Source organism: Ziziphus jujuba, chromosome 5, assembly GCF_031755915.1.
Source record: "Ziziphus jujuba cultivar Dongzao chromosome 5, ASM3175591v1".
Taxonomy (NCBI): domain Eukaryota; kingdom Viridiplantae; phylum Streptophyta; class Magnoliopsida; order Rosales; family Rhamnaceae; genus Ziziphus; species Ziziphus jujuba.
This window is the reverse complement of record NC_083383.1, coordinates 27,128,287-27,150,000: the sequence shown is the minus strand read 5'-3', so window position 1 is coordinate 27,150,000 and position 21,714 is coordinate 27,128,287. Positions and strand designations below refer to the sequence as shown.

The 21,714-nt window shown below is 28.9% G+C and overlaps 2 protein-coding genes across 7 annotated transcripts in view; both read right to left on the bottom strand.

Moving 5' to 3' along the window:
* The window catches only part of LOC107404905 (probable disease resistance protein At1g12290), a 19,165-nt gene extending 7,882 nt beyond the window's left edge, over positions 1–11,283 (bottom strand). For all 6 annotated transcript variants that reach the window (XM_048476462.2, XM_048476464.2, XM_048476463.2 and 3 more), the window contains exons 1-2: positions 7,469–11,283; positions 4,499–4,930 (exon numbers count right to left, since the gene is read on the bottom strand). In XM_048476462.2, the coding sequence (XP_048332419.2) occupies positions 4,499–4,930; positions 7,469–10,279 (3,243 nt within the window). In that variant the 5' untranslated portion in view covers positions 10,280–11,283. The remainder of the gene's footprint in view (positions 1–4,498; positions 4,931–7,468) is intronic.
* Positions 11,284–12,674: 1,391 nt separating this feature from the next.
* Positions 12,675–18,592, bottom strand: LOC132803787 (uncharacterized). Its single transcript, XM_060817315.1, has 5 exons — positions 18,522–18,592; positions 17,397–17,520; positions 16,169–16,372; positions 13,617–13,676; positions 12,675–12,767 (listed from the first exon to the last, which is right to left on the bottom strand). Exons 1-5 carry the CDS (start codon positions 18,590–18,592, stop codon positions 12,675–12,677), a joined length of 552 nt encoding a protein of 183 aa, XP_060673298.1.
* Between the last annotated feature and the right edge of the window lie 3,122 nt (positions 18,593–21,714).

The following is a 21,714-nucleotide window of genomic DNA, read 5'->3' as shown; positions in this document are numbered from 1 at the left end:
CTAGCTACCCAAAATAAGAAGGTTATAATTTGATTGAAGATAAATTGATTACTCAACAAATTCTTACTTTGAATTTCATTCTTGGATGCTTATAATTTGGTAGCAATAGCATAAATTAATTAAGTTGAATAGGAGTGTTGGCAGTCTACACTTGACTAGAAGAAACGAAGATGTGTCTAGTCTTCATTAACTCTAATAATTGTTACATGGGAGATATATAAAACAAAACATATTAATTACTTCAGAATTAGCCAAAGCAATAATTATTTTGACATGCTTGTTATAAAGAATACAAACAGAAAATAAAGTGTATATAGAGCTTGGGATATAGTGAGCACTCAATGGTAATTAAGCACCACTTATTATTTAACCAAGAAGAATAAGATTTCTGTTACATATGTTTTTTTCTTAGTATTTATCATCGTTTCTCTGATATTCCTGTCCATCTCTCATGTAACATGAAACACAACCTGGAAAAACACACCATAACCTGGAAATTTCCTAATTTTTTGTTTGCTAAGAAAAAAAAGTTTCCTAATTAAAAGCTTAGTTTAAAGCAAATGTAATTTCAATGAAACCAAAAGTACCTTTTGGTCAAAATTAACTTCGTGATAAAAATTTACAATTCCTAGCATTAGATTATAAAACATTTTGCTATTTAGATTTATGCTTGACTTTGGTAAAAAGTGTAACCAAACATAGCATTTTATATTTGGCCGCAAAAATAAATAAATAAATAAAACAGCATATCATTTTATCACTAAATTATGATTGTGATATCAAACACATAACATTTTGTCACAACATATATATCACTGCAAAATATACTTTGAATTGGCAATTCCACACCACAAATGATTAGACATATATTCATATAAAGGATAAAAAATGGAAAGAGAGAAAATTAATAATAAAAAATAACCAGGATTATAAACACTTACAAAATAACGAAGTAATATAAATACGAATAAATACGATATTTACACTACCTTAAAATCTTCCACACTTCATTTTAACTTTTATAAAAAAAAATTTAATAGACTAATTTGACCTCACTTAAAAATGAAAGTGAATAAAGCTCCCAATTGGATTGATAATTTATTTTTCTTATATGGAAACTAACATAGATACATAGCTTGCCATATAAAATATCCTTACCATAAAGTTTTCACGGAATCTTTACTGCATCAAAATTATATATATATATATATATATATAAATCAACTAGCTGTACAAATAACAAGATTATCATATGATTAAAGAGAAATTGATTTGGTCAACAAATTCTTACTTTGAAGTTCATTCTTGAACTCTTATAATTTGGTAGCAATAGCATAAATTAATTAAGTTTGAAAAGGGGTTTTGGCATTACTCTACACTAGAAGAAACGATGATATGTCTAGTATTCGTTAACTCTAATTAACTAACAACCAATACCATTCATAATTGAAATGTTAATAATTGTTACATGGGAGATAAAACAAAACATTTATCAAGATCTATGCTTGCGTCTGGTAAAAGTGTAACCAAACATAGCATTTTATATGTAGCCCATAAAAAAATAATAATAAAAAAATACCATTTTATCGCCAAATTATGGTTTTTTTTTTTTTTTTATCCCATCACCAAATTATGGTAGTGATCAAATATATAAAATCTTGTCATAACATATATATAAGTGCAAAATATACTAAATTGGCAATTCCACTCCATAAATGGTTAGTCATATATTCATATCAAATATTAAAAAAAAAAAAAAGAAGAAAAGAAACAGAGAAAATTGTAATAAAAAATAAATAGGATTATAAAAACATCTCCAATGGCTTTGTAGATTGTTTTCTATGTGGCACATAAGTTGAGAGGACTTCTAGGTTATGCGTTATAAATGTTTATTTGATAGAACATTCAATCCAAAGATCATTCTCCAATGGTTTTATTTAAATCTCAATTAATTAATGATATCTTTATATATTTTTCCCTAAAAAAATAATAATTAATAAAGATTTATTTATCTATTTTTCTTTTTGAAAAATATCTTGATGAGGAATATTGCTATACTGTCTAACAGACCGTCTAAATAGATGATCTCTTTGATAATATTTATTTTATTTTTTACTACATGAGTTTGATAGAGTTTATAGACAATACTATTAGAGATACTTTTTTTTTTTTTTTAATATTTGTCCATATTTCTCATGTGACGACAAAAATATAACAACTCACAAAACTATTTGAGATGCTCAAAACACTTGCAAAAGAACAAGTAATAAACACGGATAGAGATGACATTTGCTTCTCTAATAGCTATGTCTACTGGAGCTTATGTGGCAAGAAATTTGAAAAGTGTTGAAGCTTGGATGACATAGTATCTATCAATTAACAATATCTATTTAAATTTTTTCTCCAATAAATCATATTTAGAATTTTAAATGAAATGAGTTGGCATTCTATAAGAGAAGATGAGGAGATATGAGAAAGAAAAGGCTGTAAATTAATGAGGAGAGAGGAGAGAGAAAATGTTAAATTTATGATTCACACAATCTAACAAACCTTCTACAAGTAGAGAATATTGTTTCTATTTTTTTGTTACCACCTCACCTAGCAAACCTCTTACACAGCACCCCTAAAGAAGGTTGTTTTAAAAGGCTATATGTCCATTTGATGTGGCAAAAAAATTTTTTAGATGGGTAGAACCAATGGACATTCATTTGAAAATGCTCGGATAAAAGTTTTTTTATAGACTAATTTAACTCACTTAAAAATGAAAGTGATATATATATATATATATATATATATATAGTTTTGATCTAGTAGGTTACTTAACTCACCTTGATATGATGTGACACAATACTAAATGGGGGCAAAAAAGAAATTGCATAAAAATTAATATTATCATTTACGATTTGCCAAATTATACTCCTATGCAACTAACCATAAAGTAAAGATCATAATTAGATATATATATATATATATATATGTTCCATATACAAAGTTTTTGGACAAAAGTATTTAATAAATAATATAATCCTTTTAATTTATCTAATCTAAAGGTTCATATTTGTTTTTGTAAAAACCCTTAAATATCTCATTTTCACATTCAATTATACAACATTTATTTTTTTGCCTAAACTGTTGCTTTCAAAATAATCTCTTCCACAATCTCAATCATCTATCTCTCTCCTTATTCCACAAATCTTTTTTTTTTCCTCTTTATCTATATTATTATTATTATTTGAAATAGATCCTTATATCCTTGAAACTTCTCTATATACTATTTAAATAATTAAATAATGAAGTTGAAAAATCCTTTACAAGATCAACAAAAGAAACACTTCTTTTATATATATATATATATATATATATATATAATAAACTCTTTTTTAGAAGAAAAAAATTATTTTTGGTGCCAAAAATCACTAAATCCATGAAACTCTCCTTCAATCTTCATATATACATATATATAATTTTTATATTGTTCTTGTTGGCGGGTGAGAATAAAAGAAAATATTTATGTGTTAAAATTAGAGATGAAAAATCAAATAACAGAGAGCGAGAGAGAGAGAGAGAGAGCATTTGAATTTAATTAGGATAAAATGGAGAGTAATTTTAACAGTAATAAATAATTTAGGTAAATAATAAATAATGTTTGAATATAAATATAAAATATTTAAAGATTTTAAAAAAAGAAAATATGAACCCTTCATTAAACTTAATTAAAAAGCTTATATTATATGTCAAAAAACTTTGTACCAGAATGCTCCCATGTATATATATATATATATGTGGGTATAATTTCTTGTGCCATGGTTTTTGACCAATATTTATGACAATAATAGCTATTGAAATGGTCTAATCCAATATTGAATAAAACATGCGAAGTTATATATATATATATATATATATCTATATATATATATATAATTAACACTTCCCCTTTAGTTTTAAACTTTCGCACATTAATCAATCTGTTTTCATTTTTTTTCATAAACTTCCTTTTGTAGTTTGAATTTTTCTTTTTTTTTTTTTGTTTTTGGGGGGGGATACTTCACTCTTTTTTTTTGGTACAATTGATTCAGTTTTTTAGAATAAAATATAAATTGGATTATAAAGTGAAAAAACAAAATAAATCAAAAAAAAATCATCATCTCATTTATAGCCTAAAATAAAATAATTAGATTATATAATGACGATATTTAAATTATAAGATCTTTGGAAATTAAATTTTTGAGCCATTAGCTATTACTTTTTTTTAATTAAATCTGAAAATATACAAGCTAAATTAATAAAACTAGAAATAAGAAATAGATCTGATAAAAAGACAGTTAATATTTTAATAAAGTGACAATTAATATTTGTTCACAAGTAATAATTAATATAATTTTCTTTTTGAAGAGAGCGAAATTAGTTTATTTAAAAAAAAATAAAAGTGGGAATGCAATTGAAAAAGTATATGACAAACATAGAACTAGAAGGAAAGGATAAAAAAAGAAGAAATTACCTTAGAATTGAAAAGAGGTTGATTATATGCCACCGAGTCAATTCCTTCAGCTTCATTATCAGTGCGTGTTGACTTGGAGTCTTTGATAATTGTTACAAGGTTTGGAATCCAGCTTAGAGAAAGAAATCGAAGTTTAGGGAACAAAATATTTTCCAGCCTAATTTCTTCCTCTGATTCTTCTGTGCTGTAAACTATCTCTTCCATGACCTTACATTTGTCGACTTCTAGGGTTCGGAGATGCTCAAGAGTTGTAGCCAAAGATAATGGTATTAAAGCCTTCAAATTATCACAGCCAGACACGATAATTTTTGACAAATTACCAAATGCTCCTTGGTCAACCAATGTTTTCTGATAACATTGAAGTTGACCACTCCATACTTTTCTGATATTGAGGTTCAATAATCTCAGGGACTCTAAGTTGGAAAACTCAACCTGAGGATTCATTCCAAAAAAAAAAAAAAAAAAAACATAAATTAAATACAGAAGAGACACACAAATACATACACATACATATGCACATGCACAGACATATATATACATATATACACACATATATATATCAACTAGATACCCAAGTTAAGAAGATTATAATTTGATAGAAGATAAATTGATTTACTCACCAAATTCATACTTTGAATTCCGTTCTTGAATGCTTATAATTTGGTAGCAATAGCTTAATTAAGTTGAATAGTAGTGTTGGCAGTCTACACTTGACTAGCAGAAATGGAGATGTGTCTGGTCTTTATTTACTCTAATTAATTAATAAACGATACTATTCGTTATAGAAATAATGTTAATAATTGTTACATAGGAGATAAAACAAAACATATTAATTACTTCAGAACTAGCCTAAGCAATAATTATTTTGACATGCTTGTTGTAAAGACTACGAATAGAAAATAAAGTGGTAAGTAAGCACCACTTATTATTTAACCAAGAAGAATATGATTTCTGTTACATATGTTTTTGTTCTCAGTATTATATCATCGTTGCTCTGATATTTCTGTTCATCTCTCATGTAACATGAAAAACAAGCTTGAACATGGAAAAACACACCATAACCTAGAAATTTTACGTGTGCAAGATGTTTTTACATGACGAATGAGAGATGACAGAATAATATTATAGCAGAGATGAAAAAATACAGTAGAACAAAACAAGATAAATCTTTTTTTTTTTTCTGGGGTTAAAGAGGCGCATACCATAATCATTTGGTGTTGTTTAGTATAGAGTACTCACTATATCAAAGTTCTTTTTATGTATCAGAAAATTTACAACAATTATTAAAAAGGATATTTATATAAAGAGGTCGTGTGGTTGTCCTGTTAGTTAGAGACACCAATATCCCAGTCTATGAGCTGGGTTCGAATCTCATCAGCAAAAAATATATATATATATATATATATATATTTGATTAGACAGATACCATTTATACATGTATACTGCTCTCCTATAGTGTATACAGCTCTCCTTTATTGGACGGCACACATTCTATTAATGTTGGTGGGATAAAGAAATAATTCAGCAAGATGGATACAACCATAAATTAAATTTGTGGGATGTGTGTATCCAGTGCCATAAAATTACAAATGTACATTTGAAATTGGGTATTGTTAAACCACACACCGCATGCCCTAGTAATTTGGTAGTGTTTTTCTACAAGTACTTCTATAGTAATATTTTCTTTTGTGGTACTTTTGTCACATAGCCCTTAAACCTAAAAGCAAAAACAAAACAGTTAGCTATTAAAAATTGTACAGAGAAATTTTAAAATTAAAATAGGATAAATCTAAACAAAATATTTTAATTAAAAAAATATTATTTGCCACACCACTGATGACCATCACCAGTAAGAACCATGCTTACATGTTAATTAGTAAAAGATTCATAGTGTTAAGGGTTATTTTCCATTTAGGATGTTAGTCTTAAAAAGTCAAAGTTCATTTACGTGCATCCAATTACTAATTAATATATAAATATAAATGGTCCTAAATAATCACTAACAATGACAAATAGAAATACTCTTTAATTAAAACATGAAGAACTTTTTTGTTTTGCACCTAAAGTGCTTTTGTTATCCAAAATGCACTACTTTTTTGCCAAAATGCTTTTAATTCTTAAAAGGCATATCTATCACATGCACTTAGCAAATGGCCTCTTGCAAAGTGACCATCTTTGTACTTTAATATTTTCCAAAAAAAGTTAAATGTTGTAATAAAAAAATAAAAAAAAGAAAAAGAAAAATAAAAAAAGAGATGGATTTGTTAGAAAATGAATAGAAGTATAATTTTTATATAAGATAAAACTATAATTGCTATTTGTAAATAGATTGTTTATATAAATAGATAGATAAGATAAAAGGTTAGAAGTGTCATTATGAGTAAAAAATATAACTTGACAAATAGTTTGATTAATATAGCAACTAAATAACTAAATATGAAATGTAAGAGAGTGTGAAAAGTATTTCTATAACAGAAAGGCTATGTAATTTGCCCTTTTATTATTACCATCTTGTTATACTGAATTATAATATTACAAAATCATATGGTAGGTCAAAGAAGATGGCAAATAAACCATTGAGACTTAGAATCTTAAAATATATAAAATTCAATAAGTTATTGGAGAATATTTACGTCAAAACAAATTTGTAGAAAATATTTATTAATTATTTATTCAAGCCGGCCACATTTTTGTTCAACCAATTAAATTAAACTTCAACTTAAGTTAGAATCCCCATAGAATAGCGCGCATATATATATATATATATATATACACACATATACACATACAATGAAGAAGTATTAATTTTTTATTCTTTCTGATAATTTGCAGAGGTATTAATTAGAGAAATAAATGAACACCAAAGAAACCATACACGCAAAACCTTGGCAAATAAGAAATATTATGGACATCAAAAGAAGAAAAATTAACTATAAAATGGAATTTATAGAATAGATATATATTACATACCTTTTCATTAAAAAGAGGAATGGAGCTGGTAGTAGTTGTACTCTTCGGTTGATGATCAGAGCAATACTGTAGAATTTGCGGTAATTCTTCCAACCGTAATGAGCGCAAACGAGGAAACTCAATCTTAGCATTAATGGCTTCATCATTGTCAACTATCTCCTCTATCATCTCGCAATCCATCACTTCAATTTCCTCAAGCAGCTTAGCTATGGAGAAACAGAAGATACTCTTCAATCGATCACATTTAAATACACTAAGCCGCCTCAAATTACGAAAAGAGTCCGGTGCGAGTCTTCCGTGGCAGATCTTTTCCAACTTCACCAAAATTTCAAGACTCAAAATCTCCAAATTCAGAAAGGCAGTTTGTCCAACCGATTTTACGATGTACAGAATTCCAGCGTTATCTGCAACCCGAAGATGCTTACAATGTGGAAAACCCTCTTTATCTAATTCATAAATAACACTATACATACCCTCTAATCCATATAGTTCTATGGCATCAGACCTTCTTAACAAATTTCCAAGCCCAAGCTCATCTAATTGACAACTTCTTTCCAGCTCCATCGACAATACTCTGTAATAATGAGTTCCATACTTGTATCCGTAATGAAATATCTCGGAAGCTGTCAAACTCGTTCCCAATTGTATGGAATAACTTTCCAGTTTTTCCCCAAAGATGTCTTTTGGTAGAACATTAACATTGGGAATTCTTAGATCTAACAAAGAGCTAAGTTGAGGTAGATTTTTTAGCTCACTGAGACTGGCATTTCTTCTTTCACAGCCTTTCACTCCTTCAACCTCCCAGTTTTCAAACCTGTAACTTAATTTCAGACATTCTAGATTTCGCAAACTCCCCAGGACATTTGGTTGAATAACTCTAAGTTTATAACATCTTCCCAAATCCAACACCCGCAGTCGAGTCAGTTGTCCGATTTCACTTCCCAATTCCACAACTTCAGATTCTGAAAGGTCAAGAATTTCTAAATTTTTGAGCTCTCCAATTGGAGCTATGTTGCCCAATCTGCATTCAATCAAACGCAATGTTCGGAGATTCTGAAGAAAAGGAAAGGATGAAGGCAGTGGATCCAAATTAACACACCTCAAATATAAAACTCTAAGCGCTTTCAATCCTTCCAAAAATCGATCTGCAATTTGACCATAAGACGATCCACCATGGTACCCATCAATCGATAATAACTGAAGCTGTGGACCTTCCAATCTTTCATCTGGAAGCTGTTCAATGACATTTGTGCAGCTAAGGAGTGAAATTGCAACGGCATCTTTGAATTTTTTGTGGTCCCTCGTCATGTATTCATCCAACTCATCAAGATTTCTGATATTATACCAACGCCTCTCTTTGGATGACATATCTATAGCAACATCACGGATCACATCATGCAATTTCACCTTGTCCTTGCCATAAGAACCATCCAACAGAAGACTAGAACGTTGAAGATTTTCAACAAGCGTAAACATCCTATTTTTTGCCATTTTCAAATTACGTATAGGGCCTTGAAACAAGCCCAAACCTAAAGCATATTTCAACAGATCACCGGTGTCTATGTCTGCATCTTCTGGAAATAAACTGCAGAGCAACAACAATGACTTTGCTTCTTCACTTGGCAGATAGTTGTAACTTAACTTGACACTGGAGTACACTCTTTCATGCATTCCTTCGATGTTATTTGGACTTGACATTCTTAACTCATCCAAGGCATTCTCCCAAACAGGGCAAGGTTGCTTCCTCAATGCACTTCCTACTACTGTTATCGCAAGCGGTAAACCATCACATTCTTTAACAATCTGAGTTGCCAAATCTGGAAACTGGGGCTTACCATCTGAATCGTTTGCTGTTTTATTAAATAAATCCATGGATTCACTTTCAGATAATTTTCCAACCTCAAAAATATTTTTATTACTCACGTCATTCTTTAACGCATTGTAAAACCTGGATGTCAATAGTATCTTGCATTGCTTCTGATCACTCCCAAATGATATACCAACATCATCATCTAAGTCGATCCTTTTCCACACATCATCTACAATTATGAGGATCATCTTTTCTTGCCTCAATCGACTTCGTAGTCGATCTGCTCTGGCAGATAAGCTTGTCAGATCATCCAACTTAAGATCTAGCTTGCCTGCAATTTCTTGTTGAATACTTTTATAATCTGGGTTTTGGGATACAGTAACCAGAATGGCTTGACTGAAAATCTTTTCTTCCATTGCTTTTCTAGCAACTTCTTTAGCCAGCATGGTTTTACCAACGCCTCCCATCCCATACAATCCAATCATATTAACATTGGGATCTCTCAGTGCCTCCAACATCATCCTCAAAGTTGACATTCTCGATCCAAATTCCTCGTAACCTTTGTTTCTGATTGAACTTTGACGGGTAGGAAGGTAAGAAACCCGATCAAACCCGTCTGCAACTTGTATTTCACTGGTAATGCTCTGCACCATCTTCTTTGCTTTTCTGCTCAGCCGATGTCGCCACACCAGGTTTGGAAATGAAACATTTAAACACCTCGTATTTGCTCGGCCTTCGTCTCTTCTAAAATTTCTAGCCTCCTCAGTGACCCCAGGTACTCTGTCAAGCCACTCTTGAACATCGGCTTCTATTTCATGACCATTATTTTTTGCCTCATCAACAGAATGTTGAAGCCGGTTTTTCTTATGCTCCAACTGTCGAATTTTGGAGTCGAGGTTGTCCCTATTGCTTCTATACGAAAAAACATAGCCAATTTGTCGACCAACTGGTGCCACTGTGTATTCATCAATTTTTGCAACAATTGCAATCACAACATCCATTTATAATAATTCCAAAGCCCTGCCTCTCTTTTATGACTGTAGCTCTCTATGTCTCTCTGTATTCGCTTCTTTTTTTCTTTTTTTTTTTCTTTTTTTTTTTTTTTTCAATTTCATATAAACAAATAACAACACAATACAATGTGACAACAAAAGAAATGAAATAATGCTGATCAAAAATACATAGCGTAGATGAATGGAAAAATAAACGAAAATCAATACCAGCAGAGAAAGACTCAGCTATGGATATTAGTTAACAGAGGAAGCTGAAACAAAAGGTATCAACTATGGATTACGCAACAACTTTTTTTTTTTCTTTTTTTAAACTTTTTCAAGTAGTCTTTAGGAAAACAAAAACAGACCTATGTGCACAAGTGCTACCTGCTTTTTTTTTTTTTTTTTTTTTTGTGGGGGGGGGGGGGGGGGGGGGGGGGGGGTTTCGAAACGAACAACAAATCAACAGCAAGAGACTGAAAATCAAGAAAAAGGAAAATAACAAAGGGAAAGTGCATGAGCCATTATATACTGAAACGTGAGAGCAGCTGCTTGCCTGCAAATTAATTCACTCAATTGGATCATAGAGCAATCAAAGATAGTATACGCTAGCTAGCTGATGAATGAAATACTCCACTTGTACTGAGTATTCAGTATTCATTCTAATAATTTGATGCTTTGCACAATAATGGATGGTAAAGTATCCTTCCTTTCCTAAAGGGAATCCTAAAATATCCTATAACACTGGTTTAAATTTAATGCTAAAGTTTATCTTTAATCAAAGATAAGATGGCCCCATTCCTTTTAGTTAATTTATTTTGATCCTATGCTTTCCACCTTAATCCAATGTACGAGTCTTTTGAATAATTCTCCAGAACTTTCAAAAGTCACTTCTACTGTGAGGCAACCAGATAATTTTCAATTTGAGGTAGAGGTTTACCATCTCTCTTTTATAAATTTCATTATTATTTTTTAGAAATATTTTGTTTACTCCTATGGTTGGTATAAATATAAAAACATCCTTCAAATTTACATTCCTATCATCCATACCTTTTGAAGGGGTCTAAATTATTTTTATATATTTATTATAAGCTAAATTACTTTCAAATTTTATTTTATTTCTTTTTTTTTGTAATAATTAATGTGAAAATTTCAAAATTTTGTTAATCTATATTTTAATTAATTTTATTTAAACTAAATGATAATTTTTCAGTAGTAAAAAAAATGTGGTGATTTTAATAAGGTAAGTTTTTTTTAACCAATTGATAATTTATCAAATATATTTTACTAATTATATTATAATATTGTAAATATATTTAACTAAGTATTTATAGTTTTTCAAATATATTTATCAAATATATAACTTATTTAAGAAAACTTATGTAATCAAATTATCATATAGTTTTTTTATAAAATAAAAGAAAAAACTTATTACATAATTCAAATAAAAATTAGTTCAAAACTTATTACATAATTCAAATAAAAATTAGTTCAAAATATAAAAAAATTAAAGTTTTCAAATCAATTATTGCAAAGAAGAAATAAAAGAAATTCAGTCCCCACTTATCTCTTGCTCATTGGCTCTTATATATCCACCTTTGGTTTACTTGTCTCTTTCCACCTCGGACATGTCATGGTGGGAGAAAATCTTCAGTGCAACCGTGGTACCAGGTCAGCTGATACCATTCCAAGTGATATTATGACATGTGTAAACAATTTGTCAGATCACTACCTCACCTTTCTAATTTAATTTTTTATTTATTGAAAATGTATGTATTTTGAATCTTGTTTTTGGTTTTTGTGCTGCCCAGAGACCCTTCTTTCTTCTTCTTCTTTTTCATCTTCAACTTCTTCTTCTTCGTCTTCAACTGTGGCTTCTCCATTTCCAGAGAAGTGAACAAAGCTTAAAGCCAGCTCCCCAAAGCTTAAAAATGACAAAATAAATAATTCAATTTTTTATTTTTTATTTTTTATTTTGTGAAACTTTAAAATACCACGAGGGATTATAATTTCTTCTTTATATTTAGAGAATTATCATTTTATGAGAAATTACCCATTAATCATAAAATCAAGTTTCTTATAACCAAAAAAAAAAAAAAACTTTAAATTTTATAATTGGTGAGAGAACTAATTTGCTAGAACCCCCATTATCTTTAGAAAACGCCATTTAAATAATTAACAATTTAGAAAGAGATGGAGGAGGAGATGAAGAAGAAGAAGTTATAACATCATTCTCCAAACAATTTTGGAGCGACCCAGTAGGGTACACCTCAAGCCAAACATAAAGAATCACAACAGAATATTTAGCTAAACAGTCAGCCATATTGTTTGCAATTATTGGAGTGAAATTGCAGCTAAAACCTCCATGGTTCTGAAATAATGGGAGCCGGCTTTAAGCTTTTGTTTACTTCTCCGGAGATGGAGAAGCCACATTTGAATATGAAGAAGAAGAAGAAGAAGAAGGGTCTCGAGGCAGCACAAAAACAAAAAACAACATCTTTTCAATAAATAAAAATTAAATTAGAAATATGAGCTTACAGTGATAGTGACCTGACAAATTATTTACACATGTCATAATATCACTTGGAGTGATCTGGTACCACCGTTGCACTAAAGATTTTCTCCGTGGTGGGAGGACCTATCCTCTACAACTCATTTTACTTTTACCTTTAATCGGATCTGTCTTTTATTTGCTTTCGCCTTGGAATACAAACAAAATACTACCCATTGTTGTTTTTTGTGTTTGGCCAACCAGGGAGTGCCACATTTTTGTTTGAGAATATTATTTATAGCCGGATAATCATACTCATTCATCAAAGATAACAAAAAATAATTTATCAATTTTTTTGTAACTTGATCGAAGGGTGGAAATCAATCATTCAAATAATTTATGAAATCAAGACAATATTGAAGGGGTAAAGCAGGAAATCGAGCAGGAAATGGTGGATTGAGGAAGTGCATGCGTGTCGTATGTACAATGAAAGGTAGCAAATAATAGTAAAGACCAAAAGAAATAGAAAAGAAAATTGGTTTTTTTCTAATTGTGCTAAATGAGCTTCGTTCCTCGTAAACCTTTCACATTTGTGGGAAGTATCTAAAAATTGATTAACTTTCCAAAAAAATAAAGAAAGTTACTACTACTAAGCTAATAAAACAAAAATAATGGAAAGAGTAAAAACAACTAATAATTCAAGTATAATATTGCAAAAATATAATTTTAAACTTTTAACATAAAATTTTACTAATGAAAAATAAGTCACTGATAATTTTAAAAAACGTATAGTTTAAGTATAATTAAAAAAAAATTAAAGAGTAAATCAAAATCATTAGATTTGCATCAATTTACAAACTCAATCCCTATTAGAGTAGTTACTTCATGCAGTTGAATAGCAACATCACCAACTACCTAGATATGGTCAATAGCTCAGAATCATAAACATTATCCCAAAGAATGTAAAATAACATAAAAAGATATGCAATGATAAAAAGATTTTAGTATCCACATTATATATACAGTCAATTTTTTTTTTTCTTTCCATTGTACAATCAAAAGAAATCTACATAACTCCATTATAAATTTATATTTTTACTCCATTTAAAATTAGTAGCAAGAACATTTAATAATTAAACATTTCTTCACAAAATCTCCCTGTTTAACTCATACTCTACCTCAAACGATGGTCGCATACAAAACAATAAAATGTATTCTTTTTTTCTTTTTTTATTTTGCAATGATTCGTTTTGTTTTGTTTTTATTATTATTATTATTTACTAATAATGTGAGATTAAAGTAAGGTTCAAAATTTTGGTATCGATGAAAATTTCTATGAAAATATCGGAAAATATCATATATTGAAAAAAAAAATCTCATAAAAAATAATGAAAATTTATTTAAAATTAAAAGATTTTATTAAAACTTTAAAATTGGCTTATTTAATCAATCAATTATCAAATTGATTATAAAAAATTGCAAAAATATTGAATAGATATTATATTTCTTTTAATCAATTTAATTTATAGTAAACTGTAATAATCATAAATAAATTATTATTAATAAAAATATGCAAAAAAAAGGTATATATTTGATAAAATTGTTTATTAATTAAGATAAAATAATTATTACAAATACATTATATTTTATAAATATTATCTCAATACTCATAGAATTCTTAGATAGTTAAAAATTATCGATCTCTTCCTCATTCTCATTTTAAGATATGAAATATGAAAAGTAATTATTAAAATATGTATCTCCTTGATAATTATATTACATGTAGTTGTCTTTGATGTTTAGTATAATACATTCTATAATATTTTTATTTTTATTTGCTTAATGTTATTAATTTAAATACTATCAATACCAATTCTATATAATATTATATTTTTATATTATTATTTCATTTTATTATTTTTTATTATGATATAATCAGCTATTAACTTGTAATTATAGGATTATAATGAAACCATCTTATAGAAAAATATTGCAAGCATATATATACTTTATCAATAAATAGAACCTATCAAGATTATTTAATTTAATTCATTCCGTTTTATTTATATCGTTAAATATTTGAAAGACAATTAAAAAGTTAAAAAAAAAAAAAAGACTACCACTAAAATTAATTTGGTGAAAATAATTTACTAAACATCAATAATATTTATGAATTTTTAATGAAAAAATTTCAAAAAAATTTCATAAATATTTCCAAAATTTTTATGAAAATTTCAAAAATTTACATGAAAATTTTCAAAATTTCGATAGATATTATAGATTTTTTTATCAAATTTTTAAAAATTTGATAGTATATTTTGATCGAAATTTCAATAAAATTTCAGAAATTTCGATAAATATTATAAAAATTCTAATAATTTCCATTCAGAGCTTAAATTTCCTTTCAATCCCTTACAAAATAGAAATTATGGAGCAATCTCAGTGAAAATTTCAGATATTTAAAACCTTGGATTAGAGCAACACTCATCTTGATTACTCATGTTCGTGGTTTTTTGGGTCTTGGTTTGCTAAATTCATAATTTATTTTCCTAGTTCAAAACTAAACACTTTGCAACTATTTAGACTTCATAAGTAGACAATAAATATCTTTAAAGTTATCCATAAGTTTACAACTAAATTGACTAAATATATTTTTTAAAAACAATTAAAAGTACAGGACTTAACAATTTAAATATATTCAGAACTATACAACCAAACAATTCAAAGATGTTTTATGGAGTTTCGCCTAAAACCCTTTTGATTCATTACCCAAAAGTGACTATTAGTTTTCTATGAAGTAGTGTTTGAGTTGTGAAAAATTTATCAAAAAAATAATATTGAATAAAGTATTTTTATTTTTTTTCTTTCGGAATTATGAAAAAAAAAAAAAAAAACTTCTCATTTTTTATAGTTCGATATGATAATTTTGAATTAAAGATTTTATCATGTTAGTCATTTTAAATTTATCGTCAAAATAAAAAAAAAAATCATTTTAGCTTTTAAATATAGATCCAAACTAATTAAAAATTTCAAAGAAATCTAAGAAAACTGTAATAGTGTGCTCATTTATGTTTTTGCTTTTTGATTTTCAATATTTTTTTCAAGGTTTTTAATTGCATATTATTTGTTTGTGCTTCAAATGATAGTTTGGTTCTTCATCTAAATAAAACTTAAGAAACTAGCTACAAAAGTTTAAATAAAGAAAAAAAAAAAAGGAAATACCAAATCGAAAACCATTTAAAATTGTTTGTAGAGTAAGTTTAATTTTGATTACCATTTTCTTTTGATAATCGTTTATTATTCTCGTTGTTTGATTTCTCAAGAGGAAAAAAGAAAAATCAAAAACTTAAGCCTTGACTCAAAAACTTAAGCATTGACAAGCAAGGGGTTGCACAGATACCGCATACCAATCTAACAGAACATTCAGTAACTCCAGCCACATGAGGGGTGATTATAACGTTTTTGAAGCTTAAAATTGGATCATCAGGGTTAAATGGCTCTCTCCAAGCAACATCTACGCCTAACCCTCCCAAGTGTCCACATTTCAGGAATTTAAAAACAGATTCATACTCCATCATACCCCCTCTGGCTATATTTACTAATAGCCCACCCTGAAATTAGTAAAACCACTAATTTTATAATATCCAAAAATAAATAAAAACTATTGTGTTTATTATTTTAATTGTTTACCATATACGGTAAATGTAATCCAAATCTTCTGACCAAAAAAAAAATTGTAATCCAAACCTTTTTCATCGAGGATATAAATGACCTGTTGACAATGCCGACTGAAAAGTCATAATTTTTTCAGCACAAATCATATACTCATAATATTATATATTCTTCTAATTAATAATGAGAATTTCATATTTTTTTTTTTGCAATAGTAAATTAAAATACAGTTAACTGAGAGAAGAAATCTTACAGTTTCATTGTTTAAGGGTAAACAACAAACAACAATGTCTGCTTTGCTTGCAAATTTTTAAATATCTTCAGGACCTCCTTTCTCATCAACCAAATCTTCATTAACACCATTTTGAACTGGAAATTAGTTATGCAGAAATACATTATAAGTACTTGGCAATGATTAATACCTTATTACTAGGCATATTTACTAATTTTTACCATATGATTTACGAATAGTACCATTCATGTGGGAAGTCCTGCTACTTTTTGTACCACTAATTTTTACACCAAAAAGTCTCAGGCACTTTGCCAACTCTATTCCAGTATTTTGGAATCCCAAAATGAAAACCTGTACGAGCCAAAAGTAGATTTTGATAGAATATTGTAACAATAATATTAGTTCTTGTATTTATATTTTTCTCATATGTTTTTGTATCTGTATTATTAATATTGTATATAGCTGATATTAATTAAGCTAGCATACTTATCCGAGTTATCTCTTCTAACAGCAACTTATACTCTCTTTGAATTTATTCTCTGATTTTTCTCATCAATAATAGTTGAGTTTTTCTAAAAACTTGCATCTCTTGTATTGTATCAGAGCATCTATTACTCAAACGAGCATCTTTATCAAGGGATGGTCACCTTTTCGTCTCTTCAGCTGACAGGCCTAGCTTAAGGCATAAAGATGCAAGGACTGTACCAAGGAAGAATGAGTTCATTGCTGACAGATAAAGGAGTGGTGGTAGATGAAGCATGGGGAGGTGAGAAGGTCATTGGCCTGTGCCTAAGGCCATTAGGAATAAGAATGGCAATTTGCCTTGCATAACCCAAAAATATTGGTACACCACCTCTAAAAAGGCAATTTTTCCCTAGTAAATCTGGATTGCGAGGCAGGCTCAGGATAAAGTTTTATGCCCCAAATCAGGATCGGAGATGGGGATCGGAGAATAAAAACCTCAGGATAAAGTTTTATGCCCCGAATCGGGATCGGGGAATAAAAACTCTGCTTTGAACTTGGCCAGATTTATATATATATATATATATATTTTATATATTTTTAATTTACCTAATTATTAAATAAATGAATATAAATATATGACTTTATCATGTGTATATCTTTAAAAACTTTTTATTTATGCATTTGAAGTTTTGCATTATTGCATTGTATTTTTTAAATATGTATTTTGTTGTAACTATGTATTTTGATCATAACATATTTTATTGTATTTTAAACACTTTATTTACACTTTATTCACAAAGGAAATCATTTGTATATAATTTTTTCAAAAAACAAACACAAAAATTATATCATAAATGGGTTGGATTAGGGAAGTTCTTACCAATTACCAATTAAAAAAAAAAAAAGGATGGTGTTGCGGGGAATGGGATTGCCCTGTCCCAATTGGTAAATTATAATAACTCGTACCAAAATATCTCTGTTAAACAAGTTTGACCAAGTTTAACCAAATGGATAGTATGTGGGTCCAAAGTTAACTTTTTTTATGATTAAGATTTTTTATTTGACTAATATATCATTGTATAGAGCTCATCGATACGAGTTCATAGATTGATGGCACATCAAATTCTGAATTATAGATAAAAAGTTATGGTTGTGTAAATCAAATATCAGTTTTATATCAGTATTCAAACCAGTCCTATGTTTTTGTCTGTCAGTGACCCAAGGCTCTATATAAATGTTAGGAAGCATACCCAACAGAAAACAAATGCTAAAATGCTCAACAGAGTCATCTCCATTTTGCCCAATTTCGGCCACCACCTAAATACACGCGCCTGCCACCTTATTACCCACCTTAAGAAGACCACGCCAGCCAAAGTTTCAGGCCAAATCACCTGTCAATGCGCCGGGATGAGCCATTTGAAGCCAGTGATGGCCGTTTGGACTTTTCCAACCATTTGGCCATTTTGCGACCATTTCAGGCCAACCCATACACCCTTTCTCACATTTTTAGACTCTCTGAACTCATTTTTGTGCTCCGTTTTCCAAAATTCTTCACCATTTGAAAGATACATCAACGTGGAGTTTGGCCGAGTATGCGATAAGTTTTCTGGCCACCAGTGACACTTTTGGGCTGAGGTGAGTACACCATTGCATTCCATTGATATAAAGTTTGTGAATTTTGGAAGTCGTTTGATAATTTTTTCATTTATGGGTCAATTAGTTAAATACCGAATAAATTCGGACGGTGTTTGGACAAAATTGAAGTTGGATTAATGAAATTAGATACTATTAGGACCTATTAGAAGGTTCAATTTCGAAAGATAACCTTTGGGCGAAAAGTCCCAATTTTGGATATCAGGTTCTAAGGATATGCAGTATAATTAGATCCGTCAATGTCCAATTTATGTAATTTATAGTTGTACAAATCATTTTAAGATATTTTGGTGTATACAAATATTTTTAGTTTAGTTGTTGGAGTCTGAGAAATATTTTTAGTTGTGGTATATCATATGGTACATTGTATATGTTCAGAATATATTTTTGGTTTTCCAATATTTTGGGTATTACTGGAAATTCATAATTATTTTGTGAAATTGTGTTTATAATATTTTATGCTCAATATTTACATCTTGATTAAGATATTTTACAATATTATAATGATCGTTCACTTTATACCTTTTTGAGCATCAGTTTTATGATATTAAATTGGGGCATAAGTTTGAGTTTTGTAAAATGATTTTAAAAAGAGGAAACTTTCAAAAGAGCGGAACGAAATGTCTTAAGAGAAAGTTTTATGGAAATAAATTTTTTTATGGAAATAAATTTTTACTTTCCTATTTATAATATACCACTCACTGAGATTTTTTTATCTCACGTTTTATTTGTTTTAAATTCGATCCCCTAGGTACAAGTAATTAGTGACAGTCTATCTCGCTCACCGTTTGTCACTTCACTCTTTCCACAGCAGCAGTAGTATCTATCTTTCTTTATTTATCCTTATATTTCTTAACTTATTTATTATTATTATTTTTTTTAACTTTGCAAATACTCTGAAAATGCTATGATCTAAATATTGGATACAGTAGAGTCCATATTTTATATATGTATATAGTTATAGTCTATAGTACGATAGGCTGGTTGTGGACCATAATTGTAGACTTTTATATTGTTGTAGTTTTATATTTATATATTAAGGTATTATTGATAAGCTTGTTCTCGTTTGCCTACGTTTTAAGTGAGGAGTCCTTTGGATATCCTTTAAAGATTATCCAGTGGAACTTTACTATGCAAAACCATCCGGTAGACCCTCAAAAGGTTTCCAGAACAGGTTTTGTCATAAATCCCCGTCTCTGTCCCATCTCCATCCCACCTCCAAAGAACCGAAAAAAACCATGGAGATGGGATCCATCTCCGTCCCACCTCCAAAGAACCGGAAAAAACCATGGAGATGGGATGAAGAAAAAACCAGCCCCACCCCGCCCCATTTACATTGCTAATTACAAAGGGTTCCAAAAAATTATATTAAAAATTATTATATATTGTTTTATATAATTTAGTCTTTATTTAATAAATAATGCAGAATATTTTTTTTGGAAAATATATAAATTGATTTTTTAAATTCTACATTAACTGTAATTTATTATATATAAATATATATATTGGAAAATAGCACTAATCAACTATTCATTCTATTTTATTAAAAAATTATATTCCTTATTTTTTTATATTTATATTTAATTTAAAAATAGGTTAAAAACATATTAGTTCATCAGTTTGCTCATCTTATTTTTATTCTTTTTTTTTTTTATTCGCTCAAATTTTATATAAGTTTAATCTTTCTTACACACTATACATAATCTACAAAATTTTTATTCAAATAGCTCCTAGAAGAAGTAATCTTATTAGTTATTTGTTTTCTTTTTTCATATTACCCATTATTTGTTATTTATTTAATGATTTTATATTGTTCATTCTTATATATATATATATTATCAAGGATATTCAATTATAAATGATTCTTTACATTTTATGTAACAGCCCAGACCACCTGTATGAGATATTGTTCGCTTTGGATCCAGCCCGTATGGTTTTGTCAAAACCTGTCTCAATGGTTAAGGGCCCCACCCCTTCACTTGCCAATCCCACTGGCCCGGGCCTCCTAGGTCCAATCGAGATACTGTTCGCTTTAGAAACAAGATGGTGAGCCCAAACCTTCCCCTCACGGTTTTAAACGCGTTTCAAGATAAAAGTATCCACACCCTCTTATAAGGCATGCTTTGTTCCCTCTTCCAACTGATATGAGATCTCACAATCCACCCCTCTTGGGGTCCAGCATCATCGCTAGCATACCGATCCAGGTACTGGCTCTGATACCAACTGTAACAGCTCAGACCACCCGCATGAGATATTGTCCGCTTTGGGCCCAGCCCTCACGGTTTTGTCAAAACGAGTCTCAATGGTCCAATCGAGATACTATCCACTTTGGAAGCAAAGTGGTGAGCCCAAACCTTCCCCCCACGGTTTTAAACACATCTCAAGGGAAATGTATCAAGACCCTCTTATAAGGTATGCTTCGTTTTCATTTCCAACCGTTGTGGGATCTCACATTTTAAATCAGTATTTTTATGGTAAATGGCACTTTTATTATTATTATTATTTTTTTTTTTTTGGTAAATTTGTTTTACATCCTTTTAATTTTTTTTCCTTATTTTACTTCAATTCTATGCTTTTGAAGAATTATGATCAACTTCCCTTTAATTTTTCATATGTATCAAAACAAACTCATTTTATTAATTTTTGTTAGTTTTTACCAGTTAATTTTGACAAGTAAAAGTCAAAAAGAAGTTTAAAATTTATATTTTATAATTGAAGAATATTATAAAAATACAATTTTGGCATTTAACAATAAAATCAACTGGTATAAGATGATAAAAATTGATAGATTAGTCTATTTTGATAATTTTAAAAAATAAAAAAGGAGATAAATAATGATTTTTTTTTAAATGTAGGTATAAGAAAAATAATGACAAAAACAAAATAATGGTAAATGATGATTTTTCAAAATGAATCTTTTTTTTTTCTTTT

What these genes read in the sequence shown, in the direction of transcription:
- LOC132803787 (XM_060817315.1), bottom strand. Translation starts at nt 18,592, where the DNA reads ATGGCCAAATGGTTGGAAAAGTCCAAACGGCCATCACTGGCTTCAAAT. An exon ending in CTGAATGTTCTGTTAGATTG is followed by an intron (nt 13,677 to 16,168) that starts GTATGCGGTATC and finishes GACCATATCTAG; the next exon opens with GTAGTTGGTGATGTTGCTAT. An exon ending in CTCTAATAGGGATTGAGTTT is followed by an intron (nt 12,768 to 13,616) that starts GTAAATTGATGC and finishes TTTATTGAAAAG; the next exon opens with ATGTTGTTTTTTGTTTTTGT.